Source organism: Talpa europaea (genome assembly GCF_964194135.1).
Source record: "Talpa europaea genome assembly, chromosome: 15".
Taxonomy (NCBI): domain Eukaryota; kingdom Metazoa; phylum Chordata; class Mammalia; order Eulipotyphla; family Talpidae; genus Talpa; species Talpa europaea.
The window spans coordinates 80,547,543-80,567,383 of NC_140083.1; the positions used below are offsets into that span (position 1 = coordinate 80,547,543).

Sequence of the window (19,841 nt, forward strand, 5' to 3'; positions counted from 1 at the left end):
TCACTTTTCCACTCACTCGTGTTCGTTTCTGAAGCTTTTACCTAAGCACTGCGCCACGACCATCAGCAAGGCCAAGAACAAGAAGACCATGAAGCAGAAGCAGACTCCCAGAAAAGGAGAGCCCGAGAGGGACAAGCCGGGAGCGGAGAGTCACCGGAAGAACCGCGGTGTCGTCACCAAGTGAGGACCGGGGCCTAGAAGGCCAAGTGGCCGCTGAAACCCAGCAGCGGTGGCGGGAAGGACAGATACAGGAAGGCACTGACCTGTGAATTTTCTCCTTTGCCCTTGGGGTCAGCGTCAGCATGTACCCGTCCGGGCTGAGTAGTCTGAGGAGGTGAAATGGTCTGAGGGTTATGAGCCAAACAAGGCCGTGCCAGACCGTAACTAAGGCTCATTTACTTTCTCATTTTTCCCCAGCATGGACAAGCTCCACTTACACCTGACAGAGTTAGCGCTGACAATGAATCATGTGCAAAGCTTCTCTGTGTTCGAACACACTATCTTCCCTTCGGAGTATCTCAGCAGCCACCTGGAAGCCAGACTCAACAGGTATCACTTGTTCCTTGTCCCTGTGCTTGTATCTTTGAGTCCCGTGAGATCCATCGTGGTGGTGATGCCACGCGCTGGAGGTTCCGAGGCAGAAGCCTCAGACCAAAAGTCCCAAGCGTCTCTATTAAAAGCAAATGAACAAAAAAAGCCCCAAACCTCCCTAGGTGGTTTGGATGAACAGCCAGAATTGATCATCGCTGACTTAGCAGGGCGAGCGGGGCCTTTGTAGTCGGTTGACCCATGTTGCCATCCTTCACACCAGCCAGGATACAGAGTTGGGTGTCTAACGTGTTAGAATCTTAGTTTCCTGCCTTATAATGTGAGACTTCTGATACTCTCCTTATAGACAGACAGATAGTTGAAAATTACCAGTAATTGAGACTTGGTAGAGAATTAGAAATGACAGTGAGTGCAAAGTTCCTGACATGTAATAGGCCTCAATAAAATACGTTCCCTTGCCTTGGCCTTGCCTCCTCATTTTATTGCCCCTTAACGTAGGAGGAACATTTCCCGTGTATTGAATCGGGCAGTGCAGTTAGGGCAATAAAGGAAAGAATTATAATGAATAATCCCTGTAGTTTTCTGTTTTGCTTTGGAATATATACTGTGTTCACTCACTGCGTCGAGCAGCTGCTGTCTGTCAGCAGTATTCTAGAACTGTTCATACAGTAATATGCAAAACAGATAAAAATCCCTGCCTTCCTAAAGCTTACCCTCCAGAGGGGGAGAGACAAAGAATGTAAAAAAGTAGAATATGTAGTAGGCTGGACAGTGGTAGACGCTAAACAGAAAAAAAAAAGCAGGGCAGGGGAATAGCATGTGGGGGGCAGATTTACAGAGGCTGGCGGTGCAGGCCGGCTTGATGGAGTGCGCTCCTGAAGAAGCCAGGAAGCCACGTGTGTGACTATCCAGGAAAGAGCATTTGGGGTGGAGCATGGCTCTGAGGTGGGAACCTGTCTGGTGTGTTTGGGGGACATGGAAGGGGCCAGTGTGGCTGGAGCAGAACGGGCCTGGGGAGACTGGTAAGCCATGAGGGTCACGGTTCGAGATGTGCAGACTGTGTAGGCGCTTCTCTGTCACTGTCTGGCCTTTGGTTTTTCTTTTGAATGAGGTGGGGAGCTTTGGCGGGGCTTGAGCAGAGCAGTAGCACAATTTGACTCAACGTTTCAGTAGCATCACGCTGGCCGCGAGGGGACAAGGGCAGAAGTGGGGAGAACACGTGGGGGTCTGTGTTTTCTTTGTAAGAGTTGCAGGTTTATTTTTCAGTTTACTTAACAGGAAAATTAGTTTTTTATTCCATATACACTCGCCACGTGCAAGGAAGTGTCTCAGGTGCTTCCACAGCCTCAAGAGGGTATCAATTTGGTGATTGTCTTTGCAAAGCTTCAGAAGCTGTTGGTAGTTTCCAGGTTGGACCAGGATGGGGTGATAGTCCTGTCTCCCTGGATATCTGACATACTTTCTTCATGGATGTCGTTCCTAAAGCCCCAGGTCTGGGCTAGAGCTTTGGCCTGAGGAAAACCTCTAAGGTAGATTAGGCTGGTCCTGGTCTTTTCTGAATTTTTCTCCCTCAAGTGGTGCCTCCTCTCTGGAGGCAGCCCCTCCAATTTCCTTCCCTTCTCTTGACATAAATATTTTGCCAAAAACACAAAAGGAAGGAAAAATTCCCCAACATCCGTGGCTTTAGAAAGACTCTGATAAACCCATTCATACTGAGGGATAAATAATGAGATGATAAAGTGTTGTTGACAAAGTGTGAGGTTCCTCTTTCCTTTACTTATATCCTCACAAGGAGAAAAACCTCAAGTCAAAGTTCTGACTCTAATTGTGAATTGTCAGATTCCTGGGGAAGGTATTTTTTTAAAAAGATTGATTTTTATTTATGCATACAAGAGCTGGGGTGTAGGCCAAAGGTGTTGGGGGTGAGAGGATTCACCAGAGACAAAGAGTAGGGAGCAGAACAGGTGGATCCACTGAAATCCACTGCTGAGGGGAGCAGCAGGCGAGATAGAGGTCTGCTGCGCATGTCAGTGAACTCCCTGGCTGGGGATCGAACTCATACCACAGTGACTGGAGATAGCTTCATAGTGCTGAGACTTTAACCCCCACACCACCAGGGAGGCCCTGGGGAAGGTATTTTGGAAGGAATTGGGGGTGCAGTGGGGAGGTGTTCCTCCTGTGTCCCTAACATACAGGATGGACAATTGTTCTGCTTCTCAAAGGGCAGTTGAACTGCATCCAGCCAGATGTGCTCTCCAACCAGCCTGGCGTCTGCAGCTGCTCAGCATGGCATGGCACGTCCAGGGGTCACTGGGTGTGCCTTTCCATTTCTGACAGTGACTTGAGCTAATTCTTCCCAAGGAGAAGACACACGTGCTGGCCCGAGCCCGCAGGTGCGTGAGCCCTCGGGCAAACGGCAGGGAAGCCTAGGATTTCTACCACTTGACCGCATTTCTCCAGAGGAGGCAGAAGAGCCTAGTGGTTAGGAGTCAAATGTTATTAGAGTCACGTGTGTGAATTATTGCTGTTTCAGTGTCTTCATCCATAAAATGGGGATAATATACCTACCTCAGTGGGTTGCTGTGAGGTTCAAATGAGGTAATGTGTGTAGTAAATCATAGCACAGCATCTGGAACACGGTATAAATGCCACTACTGTTACTATGTTTGTCATTGTGATTGTAATTATGCGTTTTCTTGCCCAGAGCCATCGTGTGGCTGGCTGGCAATAATGCCACAACCCAGGAGATTGCAAGACCTTCTGAGCTGTTGGCAGGAGTCAAGGCCTACATCAGTTTCATACAATCGCTGGCCCAGGTTTTGGGTGCAGATGTTTCCAGAGTCATCCGCAATGCCCTCCTGCAGCAGACGCAGCCTCTGGACTCGAGTGGGGAGCAGACGATCACCACTCTCTACACAAATTGGTCAGTGTTACTTATATTCTCCACTGCCTTACTTCTTGTCAGTGCTTCTTCCTTCCGGTAGGCCTTCAAGGTCCAAGTGTTTTAGTGACAAGGGTCATAGAGCCCCAAAGGGAATCTTATTTCTGCTCGAGGATTAGAGTAATAAAGCTGATCTCCCCTCAGGAGGTTTCTTTCTAACCTTCATGTAACATCTGTCCACCCAACTAGTAGCAATTGGACTTTTCTTTCTTTTTAATCTTCAGTTCTAGCCTTTTCTGGATTCTTGTGTTTTAATTTCAAGCACTATCACGCCCTCTTTCTGAAGTTGTCTTATTTCTTCGCCCAGCCACTTCCTCTGAATGCCATTCTAATGCCATCTCTCCCCCATCTCTCCCTCGGAGCTATGACCACGTTGACTTTAGTAGGCTAGTAGGTTGTTCTTAATATGACAGGGGTGGGTCGGGGAGGGGGTCCTCTCTCTCCCCAAACCGGAGGTGTAGGAATCAGCAACGTTTCTTTTGAGATTTTAAGAATGGAACAGACCTGGAGTCCTACCTGCCCAAACCACTGGGTGGCGCTCTTAATCCAATATCAGCTCAGCAGGCGCTGGCAGAGACGCCCCTAAGTAGGGGGAAAGACTAAGCCAAGGTTTGCAAATCAGATGCCTGCCGGGGCCAGGTAGGTAAAAAGTGGGCATTGTGGCCTGTGTGGGGACTTCGAGCAGTGGCCAGGGTAGACTCCTCTAGCAGGGTCAGCCACCACTTAGCTTTGCCTGGTTGCTGCCCCACTAACTCCTTATTTTTAATGTCACAATTTTGAAACTGATCTTATAACTAATTCAGCTAAATGGAAAAAGAACCCCGCATTTGATGGCTAGGCTTGGACCGCCTGCGGTTAACTTGTGACTCCGGTAAGACCAAGGCCAGAGCCTATGCCGGGGTGAGTGGCAGGGACTGGCAGAGCCCTCCTCTGCTGACACCAGCTGGAGGTCAGTCTCCTCCGCTCACCCGCACAGGAGGGGCTGTCTGGAGGCTGCATGACCAGTGTCCACAGGCGTCGCTCTCAGAGGTTTGGCTGGAGACTCGCTTCTAGCACCCTAGTCCTCAGTCCAGCGTCCTCCAAAGAGAGTTTGAGGCTAAGTATATTTCAGAGGTGCCCAATTCATAGGATTTTTTTCTTTTCTTTTTTTTTAAGATTTATTTATGCATACAAAAACTGGGGTGTAGGCTAGAGGTGGAGCAGGGGGTGAGAGGATTCACCAGAGACAGAGTGGGGAGCAGAACAGATGGATCCCCTGAAATACACTGCTGAGGGGAGCAGCGGGTGAGACAGGAGAGGTCTGCTGCGCCATGTGGGTCACCTCCCTGGCCGGGTTTTGAACTCATGCTGCAGAGGCTAGTGATAGCTTGATTGCGCTGAGACTTAACCCCTGCACCACCAGGGAGGCCCAGGAACTTTTTCTTGACAGAAAGGCCAGGATGAGGGGAGTGAGGCGGCTGGAAAGAGCAGGGGCTGAGGGCGGCTGCACATGCCAGCACGGCACGTCCCTGCAGACTAGGGGCGAAGCAGGAGCACACTACTGCCAGCTGTTTTGAGCCAGCGGTTTGGGGTGCTAATTACAGTGTTGTACTCTTTTTTGAGTGTCATTCCCCACCCTGGCCTTTGCTGCTCTTCCTGCACCCAGTGGTGGTGGAAGGGAACAGTAGAAGGGAGAAAGGACTGAACACTAATCTGTGCTTCCTTCCCAACCCGCCAGGTACCTGGAGAGTCTGCTTAGACAGGCCAGCAGCGGCACCATCCTCTTCTCCCCAGCCATGCAGGCCTTCATCAGCCTCCCCAGGGAGGGGGAGCAGAACTTCAGTGCGGAGGAGTTTTCTGATGTCTCTGGTGAGTCCAGGGCCTGGTCTCCTTGTCAAGGAACCGAGCGTGTCCCCGCAGGACACTGTCTCAGCCCACAGACCCCATCTAAATTTGTCTACCTTCCCAGGGGCTCGATCTGCATCCTCCTCAGAGTCTCTGCTGGACGCCACCTGAGGGCCACAGAAAGAGGCCGGCGTGTGAGACCCAGAGCTGGGCAGCGGGCTGAGGGTTGAGGAGCAGAGGGGAGTGGAGAGGAGTAGGACTTAGGCCAGTCACTGAAAGCGTTTATTCTTTGAAGGGTAGTCAATTGTTAGTTTCCATTTCCACAAAGAATAACAGAGTAGCGGTTCTCCCCGGTGGCGCAGCGGTTGAGCGCTGGGTTGCGAAGCTGCCCGCAGCCTCTGCCGTACCGGTTCGATCCCCGGCTGCTCCCCGGCCACCGGAGGAGGGTCCCACATGGCGCGCAGCCCTCTCCTGCCGCCCGCTGCTCCCCTCAGCAGTGTCCTTCGGTCCTTCTGCCTGCTCTGCTCCCCGCTCTGGCTCTGGTGAATTCTCTCACCCTCCCGCGCCTCTGACTGTACCCAGTGCTTGTATAAATAAATTAAATAAATAAATCTTTAAAAAAAAATAAAAAAAATAAAAGAGTAGCGCATATCAGGTGGGATAAAGGATGACGCATAAGGCTTGGAATGGCCTCCTCAGGCTTGGAATTACTAAACAGTGGTCTGGTGTTGCAGCATCTTCTTCCTTGGGGGTAAAGTTTAGTGCCTCAGCCAGTGCTTAGATTGCTGGCGTTTAACGATGATGATAAGCTAGTGAGCGGATGGCTGCAACATGGGCCGAGTCCTACATGTTCGCGTGTGTTAACTCAGTCCTCACAGCGGCCTTGGGCACGTTGTCTCAGCACAGACACGGAGGACACACAGAGAGGACCTTGTCTGGGGTCACAGGTTCATCAGTGGTAGAGCTGGGATTTCGACTCTTCCAGAACCAGGAGCTTAACCACCCAGCGGTGCGCTTCCCAGTGGAGAGAAGCTTTCGTGTCTCCAGGTGGGGGACGGGGTGAGGAGTGTGTCGTGAATGGGCTGGGAAGTCATTCTCTTCAAAGAGGGCTCGAAACCATACAGAGTCTTTTCAATTGAGTTGTTTTACCGTCTGATTCATGAACTATCCCGCTGCTTCCTCCTGCCCTCACCTTCATTTAAATCATGGCTCCTGCATGGGATCTGGGTGCGTAGGGGATGGCTCAGTGACCCGACCCTCTCCTGGGGGGTGTTATGAAAGCCGGGATACACAGCGTGTGTTCCAGCTCTGCCTCCTTCTTACCTCATCCCAACTCCATCAGTAAGCTGACCCTACTCTTTACCTGCTGGAGGTTTCCATGTCCCCTTCTCATCAGCTCCACCCACAAGCTGTAGGCAGCATCTAAAATCAGCTCTAGGTCTTGCTGACAAGTGACAAGCAGCAGGAGGTAATGCTGATTTCCCCTTCTACCACCCCACCCCAATTTCCTTGGGTTGCCATGGTGATGGGGCAATGCTACTACAAAAATAGATAGATGGCAGGAGAAGGATGCCCTCCTAGCCTGGGGTGGAGGAGACAACAGTGAGGGGGGTTGGCAGACCCAAGCTGGTAGATCAGTGTGTGTCCCCTTGATCCGCTGTGGAGAAGACCGTCGGCCCCTCTGCCTCTCTGCAGCCACTTTAGCATTATCTAAGTGAACCAGTTACGAAGTTCTCAGCTCACTTCTCACTGTCAATGGGGGACTTCAAAGATGTCTGGTGGCTACTGCAGGCGAGGTGCTGTGTCGGCTGCTATGACCACTTCCACCTCCTGTCATTGGTGGAGCCGGAGATCAGCGGGCCCTGCCTTCAGAGACTTGCATGTGGAGCCTTGATCTCTGCTCTCTGGACTCACGTTTCTTCTCCTGGCCACTTTGTTGTTACTTCTGGTCTTCTGGGGTTGTCTGCTGGGAGGGCCGGCGGCCAGAGGTCATAGCTAGAGTTCCTCTTGCCTCAGTTTGTTGCTCGTGTCTCTGATCTGGCATTTCCCCAGGCGGATTTTACTTAATTTGCAAAGGGCCAGAGACAGGCTGGGCACGAAGAATAACAGCGAGGGATTAAATAAGAGAAGTAGAAGGAGGAGGAGAAAAAGTCAGACCTTAGAGAAGGAAATGGTGTGGTGTCTGCCAGGACACAGTTAGGGGCAGTGGGGCATTGCCAGAGCTTTCCCGAACCAGGCCTTGACTTGGTTAAGTGACCTTGGACAAGCACTTCAACTCTCGTTTCTGGTAAACCAGGATGATATCTATGTCTCGTGCCTTAGAGGGCTGTTACTAATTATAATTATAATTCCTTATTATATTTCTATAATATATATAATCCCTTATCGTTGTCTGAGGTTTTTATAATATAGTATCTTATTCATTTTCTTATCAACTCTGTGAAATAGGGGAGATTAATTTCTTCATTGTGCAGAGAAGGAAACCGAGGCTCAGTAACTGAAGATGTTACGTCTAATGAAGTTAGTACGGCTTGTCCAGCAAGAGTAAAGCCCAGGTGCCATGTAAAGGAACTTGGAAAAATATGGTTTCTCATAAGAATGTAAATGAACAGTTGTCATTTGTGTTACGTCTTGGTGTGGGCACCCGTGGGGAGAGAGAGCCATCCCACAGGCCGGACCTGTCACCTGAACGCAAGATTCCAGGCCACTTTTGCTCCCAACTTCCCGCTTCCTTTCCTTGCGGAACAACCTAGAACACTGTTCAGATGCTCAGTGAGTCTGAGTCCCACTGGGACCTCTGTAACTCTGTTCCAGAGATGCGGGCCCTGGCTGAACTTTTGGGCCCCTACGGCATGAAGTTCCTGAGTGAAAACCTGATGTGGCACGTGACCTCCCAGATTGTGGAACTGAAGGTTCGCTGGAAGGGGTGGGGACGGAGGCCCAGCCGCAGGGCATGGGGTAGCAGCAGGAACCTGTTGGAGGGGGGAGTAGGGGAGTGTTTTAATGGCTTCTGTTCTTCTCCTGCTCAATGTCTCTGTGTGCCAACTGCAGAAGCTGGTGGTGGAAAACATGGATGTCCTTGTTCAGATCAGGTCCAACTACAGCAAGGCCGACTTGATGGCTTCTCTGCTGCCCCAGCTGATGGGTGAGCACCTTCCTGGAAGGGAGAAAGGATTGCCGAGGACAGGCATTTGGGGTGACCCGGATCTGGGTGTGAAGAAGCAAAGCCATCACTATTCTTCTAACTTCTCTTCTCCCCTCAGGGGCGGACAATGTGCTGAAGCGCATGACCATCATTGGTGTCATCCTCAGCTTTAGGGAAGTGGCCCAAGAGGGACTTCGGGAGGTGAGCTGAGGGAGAGGGTGCTGCCACAGAAACGCAGACACCTCTGTGGGTCGGGGTGGTGTGAGAAGGCGTGGAAAGGATTGGTGAGCCGTGAGGAGAGGAGCTCAATTTGCTAGAAGTCCTGGGTGATCTCTGGGGAGGGACGGGCTGAGGAAGCCTGGAGACTGGAGTAGTGGGGTGCTGTGGGAGGCTGGCTCGTTTCTCATCTAAGCCAAAGGCCATTTTTTTTTTTTTTTCAATTCCACCTGTCTCTGAAGGCCCTGACCGCTGTCCTGTGGACTAATTTGTCTTTCTCCTCCAGGTTTTCTCCTCCCATTGCCCCTTTCTTATGGGCCCCATTGAGTGCCTGAAGGAGTTCGTCACCCCGGACACAGACATGAAGGTACAGGGGCGTGCAGAGTGGAATCCAGTGAGGAGTGTTTTGTTGTGGGAAGGATGTCCTAGGACCCTGTGTGGGAGGGAGGGCTCTGAGGAATACTGCGGAGAGAAGAGCGGGATTTGAATAGGAAAGCCCTGGGGGGAGACTTTGTGGAGAGAGGCCTTTGGTCAGGGGGTATTCATGGAGGGGGCAGAGTAGGGGAGCTGCCAGAGTAGGGGAGCTGCCGGGGAGGAAGATAAGGGAGCCTGGGGCCCCATGTGAGTGGGGAGATGGTGTTGGAGGGGAGCATCTGCTCTGGGGACCACGCCTGCAAGTTTCCGTCTAAGAATGCAAATTAGATGCTGACCTGTGTGCAGGTGAGTCCCTTCTTTAGTCAGGAGCTTAGGTGTGGTTTTTTGTTTTTTGTTTTTTTTTTTTTTTTTTTTGTAAAATGATTCCTCCCTTCCATTTCAACCCACACAGCTTGGCCTCAGTTTCCTTTCTTTTTCTGGCCCTTTCCTACTTGTGGAACTTTTTGGTTCTGTTACGGAGCAGCCCCGATATAAAACGGGTTGCCTGGCTGTGGGTCCTCACCCGCGCGCTTAAAAAGGACTTATTACTACTCCACTGCAGGCACACACAAAAGGTTCATAAAAGGTTTATGACAAGGGAAAGGGAATTGAGGAAATGTACAACTCAGGGAGAAAATAGGGAAATAAAGTCTTCAATGCGTCCTACCCAATCCGCTGACCTGGAAACCCAAAGTCACTCTCAGAGCTGGCGGAGAGCCAAAATGGGGGACCCCCCTCAAAGCCCACGTGTCTGGTTTTATGCCAAACCTGGCTGCTTCACCCCACCCTCAGGTTCCAGCCACCTTCCCTTGGGTGGTGATGGGATTTGTCTCTCCCAATGTCCTCATGGCTTTGGTCTGGGGTGGGGGTGGAGAACATGAAGCCTGTGTGGAATTAGCTTTAGGACAGCCTTCCTCCCCTAACAGTTCCTCTGTGTCCACGTCAGCTCTCTCAGGCCGCATTTACTGCAGAGGAAGATAGGGTTTTGCAGACCCCTCAAGTTAAACATCCATTCTCTGCCCACCCCCTCCCGCCTTTACATCATTTTGTTTTTCGACTCACCTGGAACAAACGCTTATGTTATTCAGGAAATACAGCTGGAGGTTGGGAACAAAGGCCTGCGGACCCAGAGGGCGGGCTCCTTAGGACTTAGGCCCGTTCCTCTGCTGGCGGGAGGTCAGTGATAAGAGCAAAGTGGTCAGCAGGAAGAATTAAAGTTACACGGTCAGAAATTTTTTTTTACCTGGAAATAAGAAAAGTAGTGAAATTTCCTCCTCACTCCCTGAAATCAGATAAGGGTCATGGGGGAATTGTGGGGGGTGGGGGTGAGGTTTTTGTGGGACAGCTGCCCCTTTTGAATGGTCTGATTTTACAGTGAGTTTCTGGCAGCTGCTGAGCTGGGACGCAGAGCTCTAGCCTGTCAGGAGCTTGTCTGACTGGTATGTCCGGGAAGCTCTGCGCTGTCGGCCGCCTGCCTGTGAAAATAAGCAGGCGGGGCGGAGGGGGCATGGCCTGCTCATCAGAGATTCTGTTACTGCCTCAGAGGGGTGAGGAGATTTGGAGAGGCGAAAATAAGACCCCATGCAATTATCCCTTTTTTCTCCAGGAAACTACAGGGACCAGGCCTCCTCGGCCTCCTGCCACAAGGGGATCATCTAGTTAGGAGGGAATTTAAATAAAGGGCAGAGCAGACTGTGGCTATGGTTTGCCTCTGGCTCAAGTACCATAGGCAAAGTATATGTACTGTTCTGTCTGTGGGGCTTTCTGCAAAACATGCTCTTGGTTGTCTGCATGAAAACAATTATTCTTGCTCCCTCAGAACATTTTAGTCGTTTTTTTTTTTAACCTCAAATTTTTTTTTCTATCCCCCCCCCCCAGTTTGTCATGCTTCTTTATTTTCCCTTGTGAAAAGGGGGTTAAGTTCTTAAGTAAGTGGGAGTGGGGCTTTGGGGCTGCATCCTGGGAATGATTCTAAGTACAATGAGGGATGCAGGTATCCATCAGTAAATATTAATTGAATGCCTTTTATGTGCTTAGCTGTATGATAAAACCAGAGAGGTCAAAAAGTCAAAGTTTCTGACTTTCAGAAAAAGAGGAGGAAAAGGAATACTATTTCTTAGTCTGTTTGTGGCTCTGTCAGTCGCTTGGGTAGATGGTTTACACATGTCTGATTCAATCTTCACAACACTCTGGAGTACCACTGTCCCCATTTTACAAATGAGAAAACGGAGTCTCAAAGAAGTTAAGTAACTTTCAGCGAGGTCATACATTTAGTGAGTGGTGGTGCTAGAATTTGAACCCAGATCTGCTCACTCCAAAGCCATCCCCTTCCAGCCCCCACACCCAACAGGAGTTTAAAAAATTATACTCCAGTTGGTGGGATAAACCACAGGTTTCATTTCCTGTCTGAAGAGAACAGGTAACACCAGATGCCCTGTGTTTTCAATGCTAAACCGTTGGTGCCAATTTAAGGAGGGAGAGATGGATTTGGGCAGAAGGATTCCAGGAAGACTTCACGAAGAATGAGATCTGAGTTAAGCCTCAAGGGAATGAGTGTCCTGTAGGTAGGAGAGGCGAGGAGAGGCCAGGGGACTCCTACTTTAAAGTATGAAAGTACGAGAGTCAGTTGTAGATTGAAGACAGTGGCTGCACTGGCTGCAGGAAGAGATTTCTCCTTTGGAGAAGGAAGGTTGAGAAAGCAAATTTGTGCTAGGGGGTATCTGAATGCCCAGTTAAAGCATTTGGGGCTTTTCCCGGTGGGTCGGGGAGAGTGATGAGCGGATACCTAGGAGAGATGATGGTCCGCCAGAAGTTTAAAATTTTGCTCCAGGATTCCTGATGACCTGTAGCTTCTGCCAAGCACTTCTCTCCTGGGATCCTCTCCAGAATGTTGTTTTCTTCATTACCAGGTGACCTTGAGTATCTTTGAGCTGGCATCCGCCGCAGGAGTGGGCTGTGACATTGACCCAGCCCTGGTGGCTGCCATTGCCAATCTGAAAGCTGGTAAGATGGGGCCAAGGGAACAGTGGGCTTGGGCCCTGCTTTGGGGTGGGAAAATGTCAGTGTCAGAAAAGCTTTTTTGGGGATTGTGAATTCGGAGGACATAAGCTGCAAGCTAAGGAAAGACTTAAAATGTAGTCAGTCCCTGACCCCCAGAGAATACACGGGGAGTTTAGATTTCTAGTCAGCTTCCAGCCGGTTGATTGTAAATCAGCTAAAAAGTATGAAGTGAGCGTCTATTTGATACTTAGCGAGCGCTCAAAGGAACGCATAATCCGGCCCGGGAAGTAAAATGAATGCCAATGACACAATGGCGAACAGCATACAATAGCATATGATTTCACCCGGGAGCGGGCTCGCATCTGGGCTCCCCAGCAAGGTCTTGTGCTGCCCCTCCCTTCTCACCCCGCTCCCCAGGGATCCGCTTCTTCCTCCTCACACACCTGTGTCTTTGGCACCACATCTCACATTTCCTCTGGCAAGCACTTTGGTGCTCACACACTCACAGCAGGATGGCGCGGAGGGGCTGTTAGGCCTTTTCCAAATTGCCAGACTTGCCCTCCGTCTTCGCTCTTGGTGTGGGTGAGACCACGTTCTCGCCGTCCTGCCTCTGCGCCCCAAAAGGCAGCTGATGGAGGGTGGGTCCTCGGACCGCGTGTCAGCCCCTCACTCAGAGTCCCGCTGCGTGTCCGGAGGAGGCCTCCAGGACGTGGGCGCCGCGCTCTAAGTGGACACATGTCTGCCTGCCCCGACAGCTGCTCACAGGGCTTGGTGGAGCGTTTCTCAGACCCCTTCTCTCGGGAGCCTCCCGGCGCTTCTGGGAAAGACTGTGAAGCCCCCTGCAGAAGACAAGGCCTGTCTGCTGGGGGCCTTCACGCTCCCTCTTTTCTGTGCTGCTCTCCCGCCAGATTCGTCGTCCCGCGAGGAAGACTACAAGGTGGCCTGTCTGCTCCTGGTCTTCGTCGCTGTTTCCCTCCCACTCCTCGCCACTGACCCGTCTTCCTTCTACAGCATAGAGAGGGATGGTAAGTGAGGAGTAAGTTTGGGGGGCCTGGGCTATTTGGGTTCGTGTCTTGGGGTGGGCACATGGGGCAGAGACGTTTATCTGGAAGATGCAGACTTCTGATTCAGGCGCAAAGTTCTGTTTCAAAAAGCCCTTGAGAAGAAACGACCCATGAAATTCCATTTCAGTGAAATTGCGTAGGAATAGCCTTCCCCGAGTCCCCCAATACCTCCTAGGCCTGTTGGTGTCAAGTAGGGGTGGTCCAGCCTTGAAAAAAGAGAAAGTAGCATCAGGGGGTGGCTTGGGACGACTCACGCTGTCATTTCTGTCGGTCCCCTCTCCCAACTCCGACGATAACCCAGGTCACAACAACAATATTCACTGCCTGACCAAAGCCATCATCCAAGTGTCCGCCGCCCTCTTCACGCTCTACAACAAGAACATCGAAACTCATCTTAAGGAATTTCTGCTGGTGAGTGGGACTCGGTGATCAGGCATGGAAGGTTGCAAAATCTAGTGGAAACTTGTTTGATCTTAGTCCAGACACAGTTGTTGCTGAACCGGCCCTGGGGTCTAAACTCCCAGGAAATGTGAGAGGCAGGAGTCTCTTCTAAATTCCCTAATAGTTGCTATCGCAGCCTCTGCCTGAGTGCACGGAGAGAGCATTGGACTAAATGTCAGCAAATCTAGTTCCCGATCTAGACCTAGGAAGTTGTGTGACCTCCAAAGAGCCAAACTTTTGGGGCCTCAGTTTTCCCATTTATGAAATTGGGAGATTCAGTGGAACTCATTATTCACTTCTGTGGTGTGCAGTACAGTGCCTCAGGAACTCAGGCGGTCTCAGCCTTACACCAGGCCTACTAAATTAGAATATCCTAGGGTGAGTCCAGGTCTATGTTTTTAATAAGCTCTCTAATGAGCTCTAATACGCTCTCTTTTAATAAGATCTCTAATAAGATCTGTGGCAGGAGGAAGTGGGAGAGACACTGCCCTTTCCCACTCTAGCACTGGCAAAAAGCCAAACTTTGTTGAAGCTCTCAAACTTTAGTGTATTCCAGAATCACCTGGAGGATTTCTGATTCAGTAGTTGTTTAGCGCTGGGACTGAATAATTGCAACCTGAGCCTGTTCTGGGGTGACATTCATGCTGCTCATCCTGGGATCTCACTTTGATGACCACTGGTCTAGATTTTTAGGGACTGGAATTTATAACCAGGCAGCTGACTCTACCAGTGGATACATCCAATTTTTTGGAAAAAAAAAAATTAAAAAATTGTTTTTAGCCAAGTTTTGACTCCTGGTAAATATCACCATTGATCTTAGTTTTACCTCTGGAAAAAACACAGAATAAGTCATCTTGTTCCATTGTTGAAAGAGGCCCCAGAGTTTTCCATTCTAAATCTTCCATGGAGGAATCCCATCCACACACTTGATACTTGGTCCATCACCCACTGCTCGCTGGCGCATTCTCAGCAGTAGAGAGCTTATCCCTTTGCAAAGCGTAGCCCTGACTTAAGAACCAGGACCACTTCTATTTCCCTTCAGGAAGACACACAGATCATATTATTCTCTCATCCATCAGCCCACTGTCCTGAGAAGTACATTCTGGGGTCCTGGAAACTGAGTTGGAGGGTCTCTAAACTGGGACAACCTGAGCATTTTAGATATAAAGAGGATTCACCCCACATCTCTGAGCTGGGATGAGAGGGAATCCCCGCTTCCCCTCTTTGTTTGCTAAATGCAAGTAAAAGCTGGGCCTGGAATATAATTAATCAGGTTTTTTTCCCTCTTCCTTTGATCTGTTGTGGGCCTGGAGGTGAAAGGAGAGGATACCATCTGGGAATTGACAGGAGGAGAATATCAAGAGCTCTGTGCCTGCATCAGAGGCCTCTGGTCTGGGGAGTTAGCTGTAAACAGCCTGATGACAGTGGTGTCTGGAGGAAAAGAGACAACTCTCCAGCCTGTGTAGCCTTTGTTCTAGGTCCTCTCCTCACCCGCGGCACCCTCCAGTTGTCTGCACTGACTGGTTTACAGGCCAGGCTTGTCTCTGAAACCTAGGGGAGTTGCCACTTTTCCACCCCAGTCTTCAGGAGCATGCCAGCACTTCCTAACAATTTCTCCTTGATCTTTTCTTAACTTCCTGTAGCCTGAGGCTGTCCTACTCTGACCTTCTAAAATCTGCTTCCTTACAAATTCTCCCCTCACAGGTGGCCTCTGTCAGCCTCCTGCAACTGGGCCAGGAGACTGACAGGCTCAAAACCAGAAATCGGGAATCCATTTCTCTGCTCATGCGCCTGGTATGTATCTGGTTTATGTTGGTTTGGGGGGAGGAGGGAGGGCCAGGGCCGTGGGAGACTCCTCTTTGGGGGTTTGGATCACAGGCATTGTCATCTCCCCAAAATATTAACTTAATGTTAAAACAAGAACTTTGCCTGGTCCTCGGTTCTAGTCCTCACATTCTGGCTTGCATTCCAGTCCTGCCGCTAATCTCAGAGCAGAGTCTTCAAGGACTTCTCTGTGGGACGGATCCTTCCTGACCCCTAGCTCCAGGCCCCTATTCCTGCGAAGTCCTTGGCCTGGGCCTGGGAACCATGTCTGCTTTCCTAACTCTCTGTGAAGTCCATGTTTGGTTTACTTAATCATGTCCACCACTGTATTTCTTGTCCTTTTTTTTTTTTTTAAGATTTATTTTATTTATACAAGAGATGGGGTACAGTCCAGCTGCGTGGGAGGGTGAGAGGAGTCACCAGAGACAGAGTGGGGAACAGAACAGGCAGACTGATGAAATACACTGCTGAGGAGAGCAGCGGGCGAGACAGGAGAGGTCTGCTCACCATGGGAGTTGCTCCGAGGGCGGCTGGGATCGAACTGGCACTGTAGAGGCTGCAGACAGCTTCACTACCTGCGCTCAACCACCTGCGCCACCAGGGAGGCCCCTATTTCTTGTCCTTAATCATACTGTGAAGAGGGTCCTGAGTAGCACAAAGCTGAACTGGTGGAGGGGGAGGGACTGAGGAGGGAGGGATTTTACCTGCAAAGCTATGGGGCTGGGAGCTGGAGGGCCCACGAAGGGGCCAGTTCTTGCTCTCCCTGCTTAATTGCCAAGCTGAGGGTTTTTCCCTCTTCTGGCAGAAAGTTCTGCTAACTCTGACTCAATTAACTTAAAAAAAAAAAAAAAAAACTTTCCTTGACCCTGTTTACCTCTTCAACTCGCTTACTCTTTTGCTCTGAATGTCTGCTTTTCCCAGTTAGTATCACACTCAGAATGGATGGACGGGAGGGGCTCCGTTCCTGGCCCCTCCGCTGGCCTATGGGGAATGGCTGTTCCCATCTGGGGCCTGGGCCACCTCAAAGCCCACATAAACATTTTCCAGGTCTTCAGAATTCGCTGCTAAGCAGCTCCAGCCCACTTTAGGGCTTGTGCTGGGCTGCTTCTCCAAGTCCATTCTCCTGAGGCCCATGGTGTGGATGGCGGATCCACCTCTGGGGCCTCGGGAATATATGGCGGGAGTTTAGATGTACAATAGGAAGACTACATGCGTCCCAAATCCCTGAGAGTGGGCTGGGAAGAGAAGGGGCCTAGAGTGATTCTCTCCTTGAATCTGGTCATAGGGCAGAACTCTAAGAGGAGCCTAAGAATTCTTAATACCTGGCCTCCCATGAAATTCAAAAGGTATATTGTGAAGCTGAGAGACAGAACACAATGGCTGATTTGCTGTGCGGGCTTATGTTTGTTCTCATGGCCCAGGTCCGCAAACAATAGGGGCAAGCATGCCGAGGCCTCCCCCCATGTCTCCCTCTTGAAGCACAGGCACTGAGTGGTATCTGCACCTGTTTCTCTAGATAGAAAAAGGCCTAGGTTGGTCTGATTAAGGGTTACAATGGAGAAGAGAACAGACATGAGGCCGTGTGTTGGGTGTAGCAAGGGGTGAGAGAGCAGAGTGAAGGCAGATGCTGGTGGTGAGCTAAGTGGAGCCGTCTTTGATGGTGTGTTACCTTTCTGAGATTTGATTCTTTTTTTTTAAAGATTGATTTATTCATGGGCCTCCCCTGGTGGCGCAGGCAGTTGAGCGCAGCGCTGTGAAGCTGTCTGCAGCCTCTGCAGCGCCAGTTCGATCCCCGGCCGGCCAGAGAGGGTCCCACATGGCGTGGCAGACCTCTCCTGTCTTGCTCGCTGCTCCCCTCAGCAGTGTATTTCATCAGTGTGCCTGTTCTGTTCCCCGCTCTGTCTCTGGTGAATCCTCTCACCCTCCTGCGCCTCTGGCCTGTGCCCTGGGTCTTGTATAAATAAATAAATCTTTTTAAAAAAGATTTATTCATACAAGAACTGGGGTACAGGCCAGAGGTTTGGGAGGGTGAGAGGACTCACCAGAGACAGAGCAGGGAACAGAACAGGCAGACTAACTGAAATACACTGCTGAGGGGAGCAGCAGGCAAGACAGGAGAGGTCTGCCATGCCATGTGGGTATCTCGCCAGCTGGCCAGGAATCGAACCTGCACTGCAGAGGCTGCAGACAGCTTCACAGCGCTGCACTCAACTGCCTGTGCCACCAGGGGAGGCCCCTGAGAGTGATTCTTTATCCATAAAAGTGGGCAATCACCCTTACACTGTCTCATGCTAGGACTCACGAGGTCATAGATGTGAATGTGCCTAGTACATAGTAGATGCTCAATAAATATTAGCCCCAACTCTCTGCTGCTCACTCTAGCTCCTGGATGATTGAGGCAGGCCTCTGCATCTCCCCTGGCACTGTTCACCTCTGTGAGATTGCAGGTGATTCTTTATTGCTGCCCCACCCCGCTGCCCCCTCTGGCTTTCCCCCCACCCCCACTGCCCCAAAATGTGGGAAAAATCACTGTCCCCGTGACTTCTCCATGAGGCCTGTGGAGTGATAGGAACAGAACTAGGACCAGGTGCTTTTTGCTGGAGGGGGAGACAGAGGGAATAACTGCTGAAAAGCAATTTAAATGCAAATGTTTCCACAGAGAAATTGGAAATGACTGAAGGGGAAGGAGCTGTATTCTGAGTTAAGAGGCTACTCATGTAGCCCCACATCCTGGCTAGGCACTTCTCCCCCTGGGGTCTTTATGTGTTGGCTGTTGGGTGTGGGTAGTGCCCACCCCCGGTGTTGCCAGCCTGTTCTTGACATGAGCTTCACGGGGGAGGAGATGGCTCTCCAAAACTTACGGGATCCTAGACGTCAGAGCCAGGCCAGCTCCTGGCAGTCAGACCAGTCCTTACAGTTTACAGGCAAGGAAATGCAGAGAGGGTGCGAAAGCTGACAGCAGAGTCTGGCCCAAAACACATGGGCTGATACATTAAGAACCAGAACCCAAGATTCTTGGCTTTCTCTCAGGGCTGTTTGCACTATGTGAACGTCCTCCAGTGAGGAGCTGTTATTTTCTGTGTCTAGTGGAGCAAAGGATTGGAGGTCTTGCGCCAGTGCATTCATCTTGAAGCCATCACTCATTTCCCTGTACCCGAGGGGAGTAGCCTGGAAAAGAGATTTTATCTCTTTCCTGCCTTCAGGTTTGAAAGTCTTGCCTGGCAAGACATTCTTTCTGCTATGGACCTAAGATTAGAGCTGTCGTTTCGAGGGGAGACTTCCGACCCGCCAGCCTGCAGCGCCTGCCCTCCTGAGCCCATTGTGTGTGTTGTGTGTGATGTTGGAGAACAGCAGGCTCTTAGACGCTTTAAAATGTGAAAGGACTCAGGGAGAGAAACGTGTTATAATAGTTTTGGTAGATCCTCTTTTCTGACTGAATTTTCAGGACTTGAAACACCAGACACACTGGGGAGGGTCGGCCGCGTGACCCGCTGGAGCACGAGGGTCCTCCCTCCAGGGGGTGTTTTTCAGTACTGAAGGACACGTCCCCTGTGCCTTCCTCAGGCCTGGGGACCCTCTGTCCAGCGCTGGGCTGGGCTGGGCTTGTGAATACGCCCCCCCAACCCCCAGGCCCCACCCCCTCATTCTTATCCAGCATCTTGATCTATCTTTCTGCTTGGCTGTGGGGGCTGCTGGGATTACCACAGCACACAGGCTTCTAATTAAACTAATTAATCATGCCTGCTCCTTTATGCAGCATCATTACTGCTCCCCAAGCTCTGTGCTGAGGGAGAGAGGAGACAGAGAGGAGACCAGGGGACCCGTGTGGATTTCAGGCCCCTTTCTCGGCCTGCAGCAGCAATTGTTTCCTTCTCTGCAGAGTGTTGTCTCTGACACTTTTAGCCATCCCTACCTGCATCTGTGCTGCCCGCCCACAGATGATTTAGCATCCGGCATGAGCGAGAACGGGAGTTTTTCTGCCAACAGAGAAATGATTCTTCCCTGTCTTCTTCTGAGCCCTACACAGAACACCCAGGAGGGGCTTAGGGTCTGCTGAAATGGAGCGCAAGGGGCCACCTTGCTTTCCTGGAGCTGAACCCAGCGAGGGGGGACAGGGGAGTCTGACGTGGAGCCCTGCTCGCTTGTAACTCTGAGGACCCCGGGGACTGAATGAAGAACAGTGTCATGGAAGCAGGTCCTGCCTGACCTCAGCCCTCGGCCTCTTCTCTTCCAGGTGGTGGAGGAGTCATCCTTCCTGACCTTGGACATGCTGGAGTCCTGCTTCCCTTACGTCCTGCTCCGAAATGCCTATCGGGAGGTGTCCCGGGCCTTCTACCTGCAACGAATGCAAGCCAATACCCACTGATGGGGCCTCTGGATCTGCCTAAACCCAGGCCCTCCTGGACGCTGTGGCCATTTTCTC

At 50.9% G+C, this 19,841-nt stretch overlaps 1 protein-coding gene across 1 annotated transcript in view; it reads left to right on the forward strand.

The window, feature by feature from the left end:
* Window positions 1–19,841, forward strand: part of NCKAP1L (NCK associated protein 1 like) — a gene marked incomplete at its 5' end in the record, with an annotated part of 37,648 nt that extends 17,807 nt beyond the window's left edge. The window contains 13 exons of the mRNA XM_084255627.1: window positions 35–180; window positions 418–549; window positions 3,254–3,472; window positions 5,208–5,338; window positions 8,129–8,226; window positions 8,366–8,459; window positions 8,578–8,660; window positions 8,962–9,042; window positions 11,999–12,092; window positions 12,998–13,114; window positions 13,455–13,564; window positions 15,299–15,388; window positions 19,653–19,841. Of these exons, the coding sequence (XP_084111753.1) occupies window positions 35–180; window positions 418–549; window positions 3,254–3,472; window positions 5,208–5,338; window positions 8,129–8,226; window positions 8,366–8,459; window positions 8,578–8,660; window positions 8,962–9,042; window positions 11,999–12,092; window positions 12,998–13,114; window positions 13,455–13,564; window positions 15,299–15,388; window positions 19,653–19,784 (1,527 nt within the window). The 3' untranslated portion in view covers window positions 19,785–19,841. The remainder of the gene's footprint in view (window positions 1–34; window positions 181–417; window positions 550–3,253; window positions 3,473–5,207; window positions 5,339–8,128; window positions 8,227–8,365; window positions 8,460–8,577; window positions 8,661–8,961; window positions 9,043–11,998; window positions 12,093–12,997; window positions 13,115–13,454; window positions 13,565–15,298; window positions 15,389–19,652) is intronic.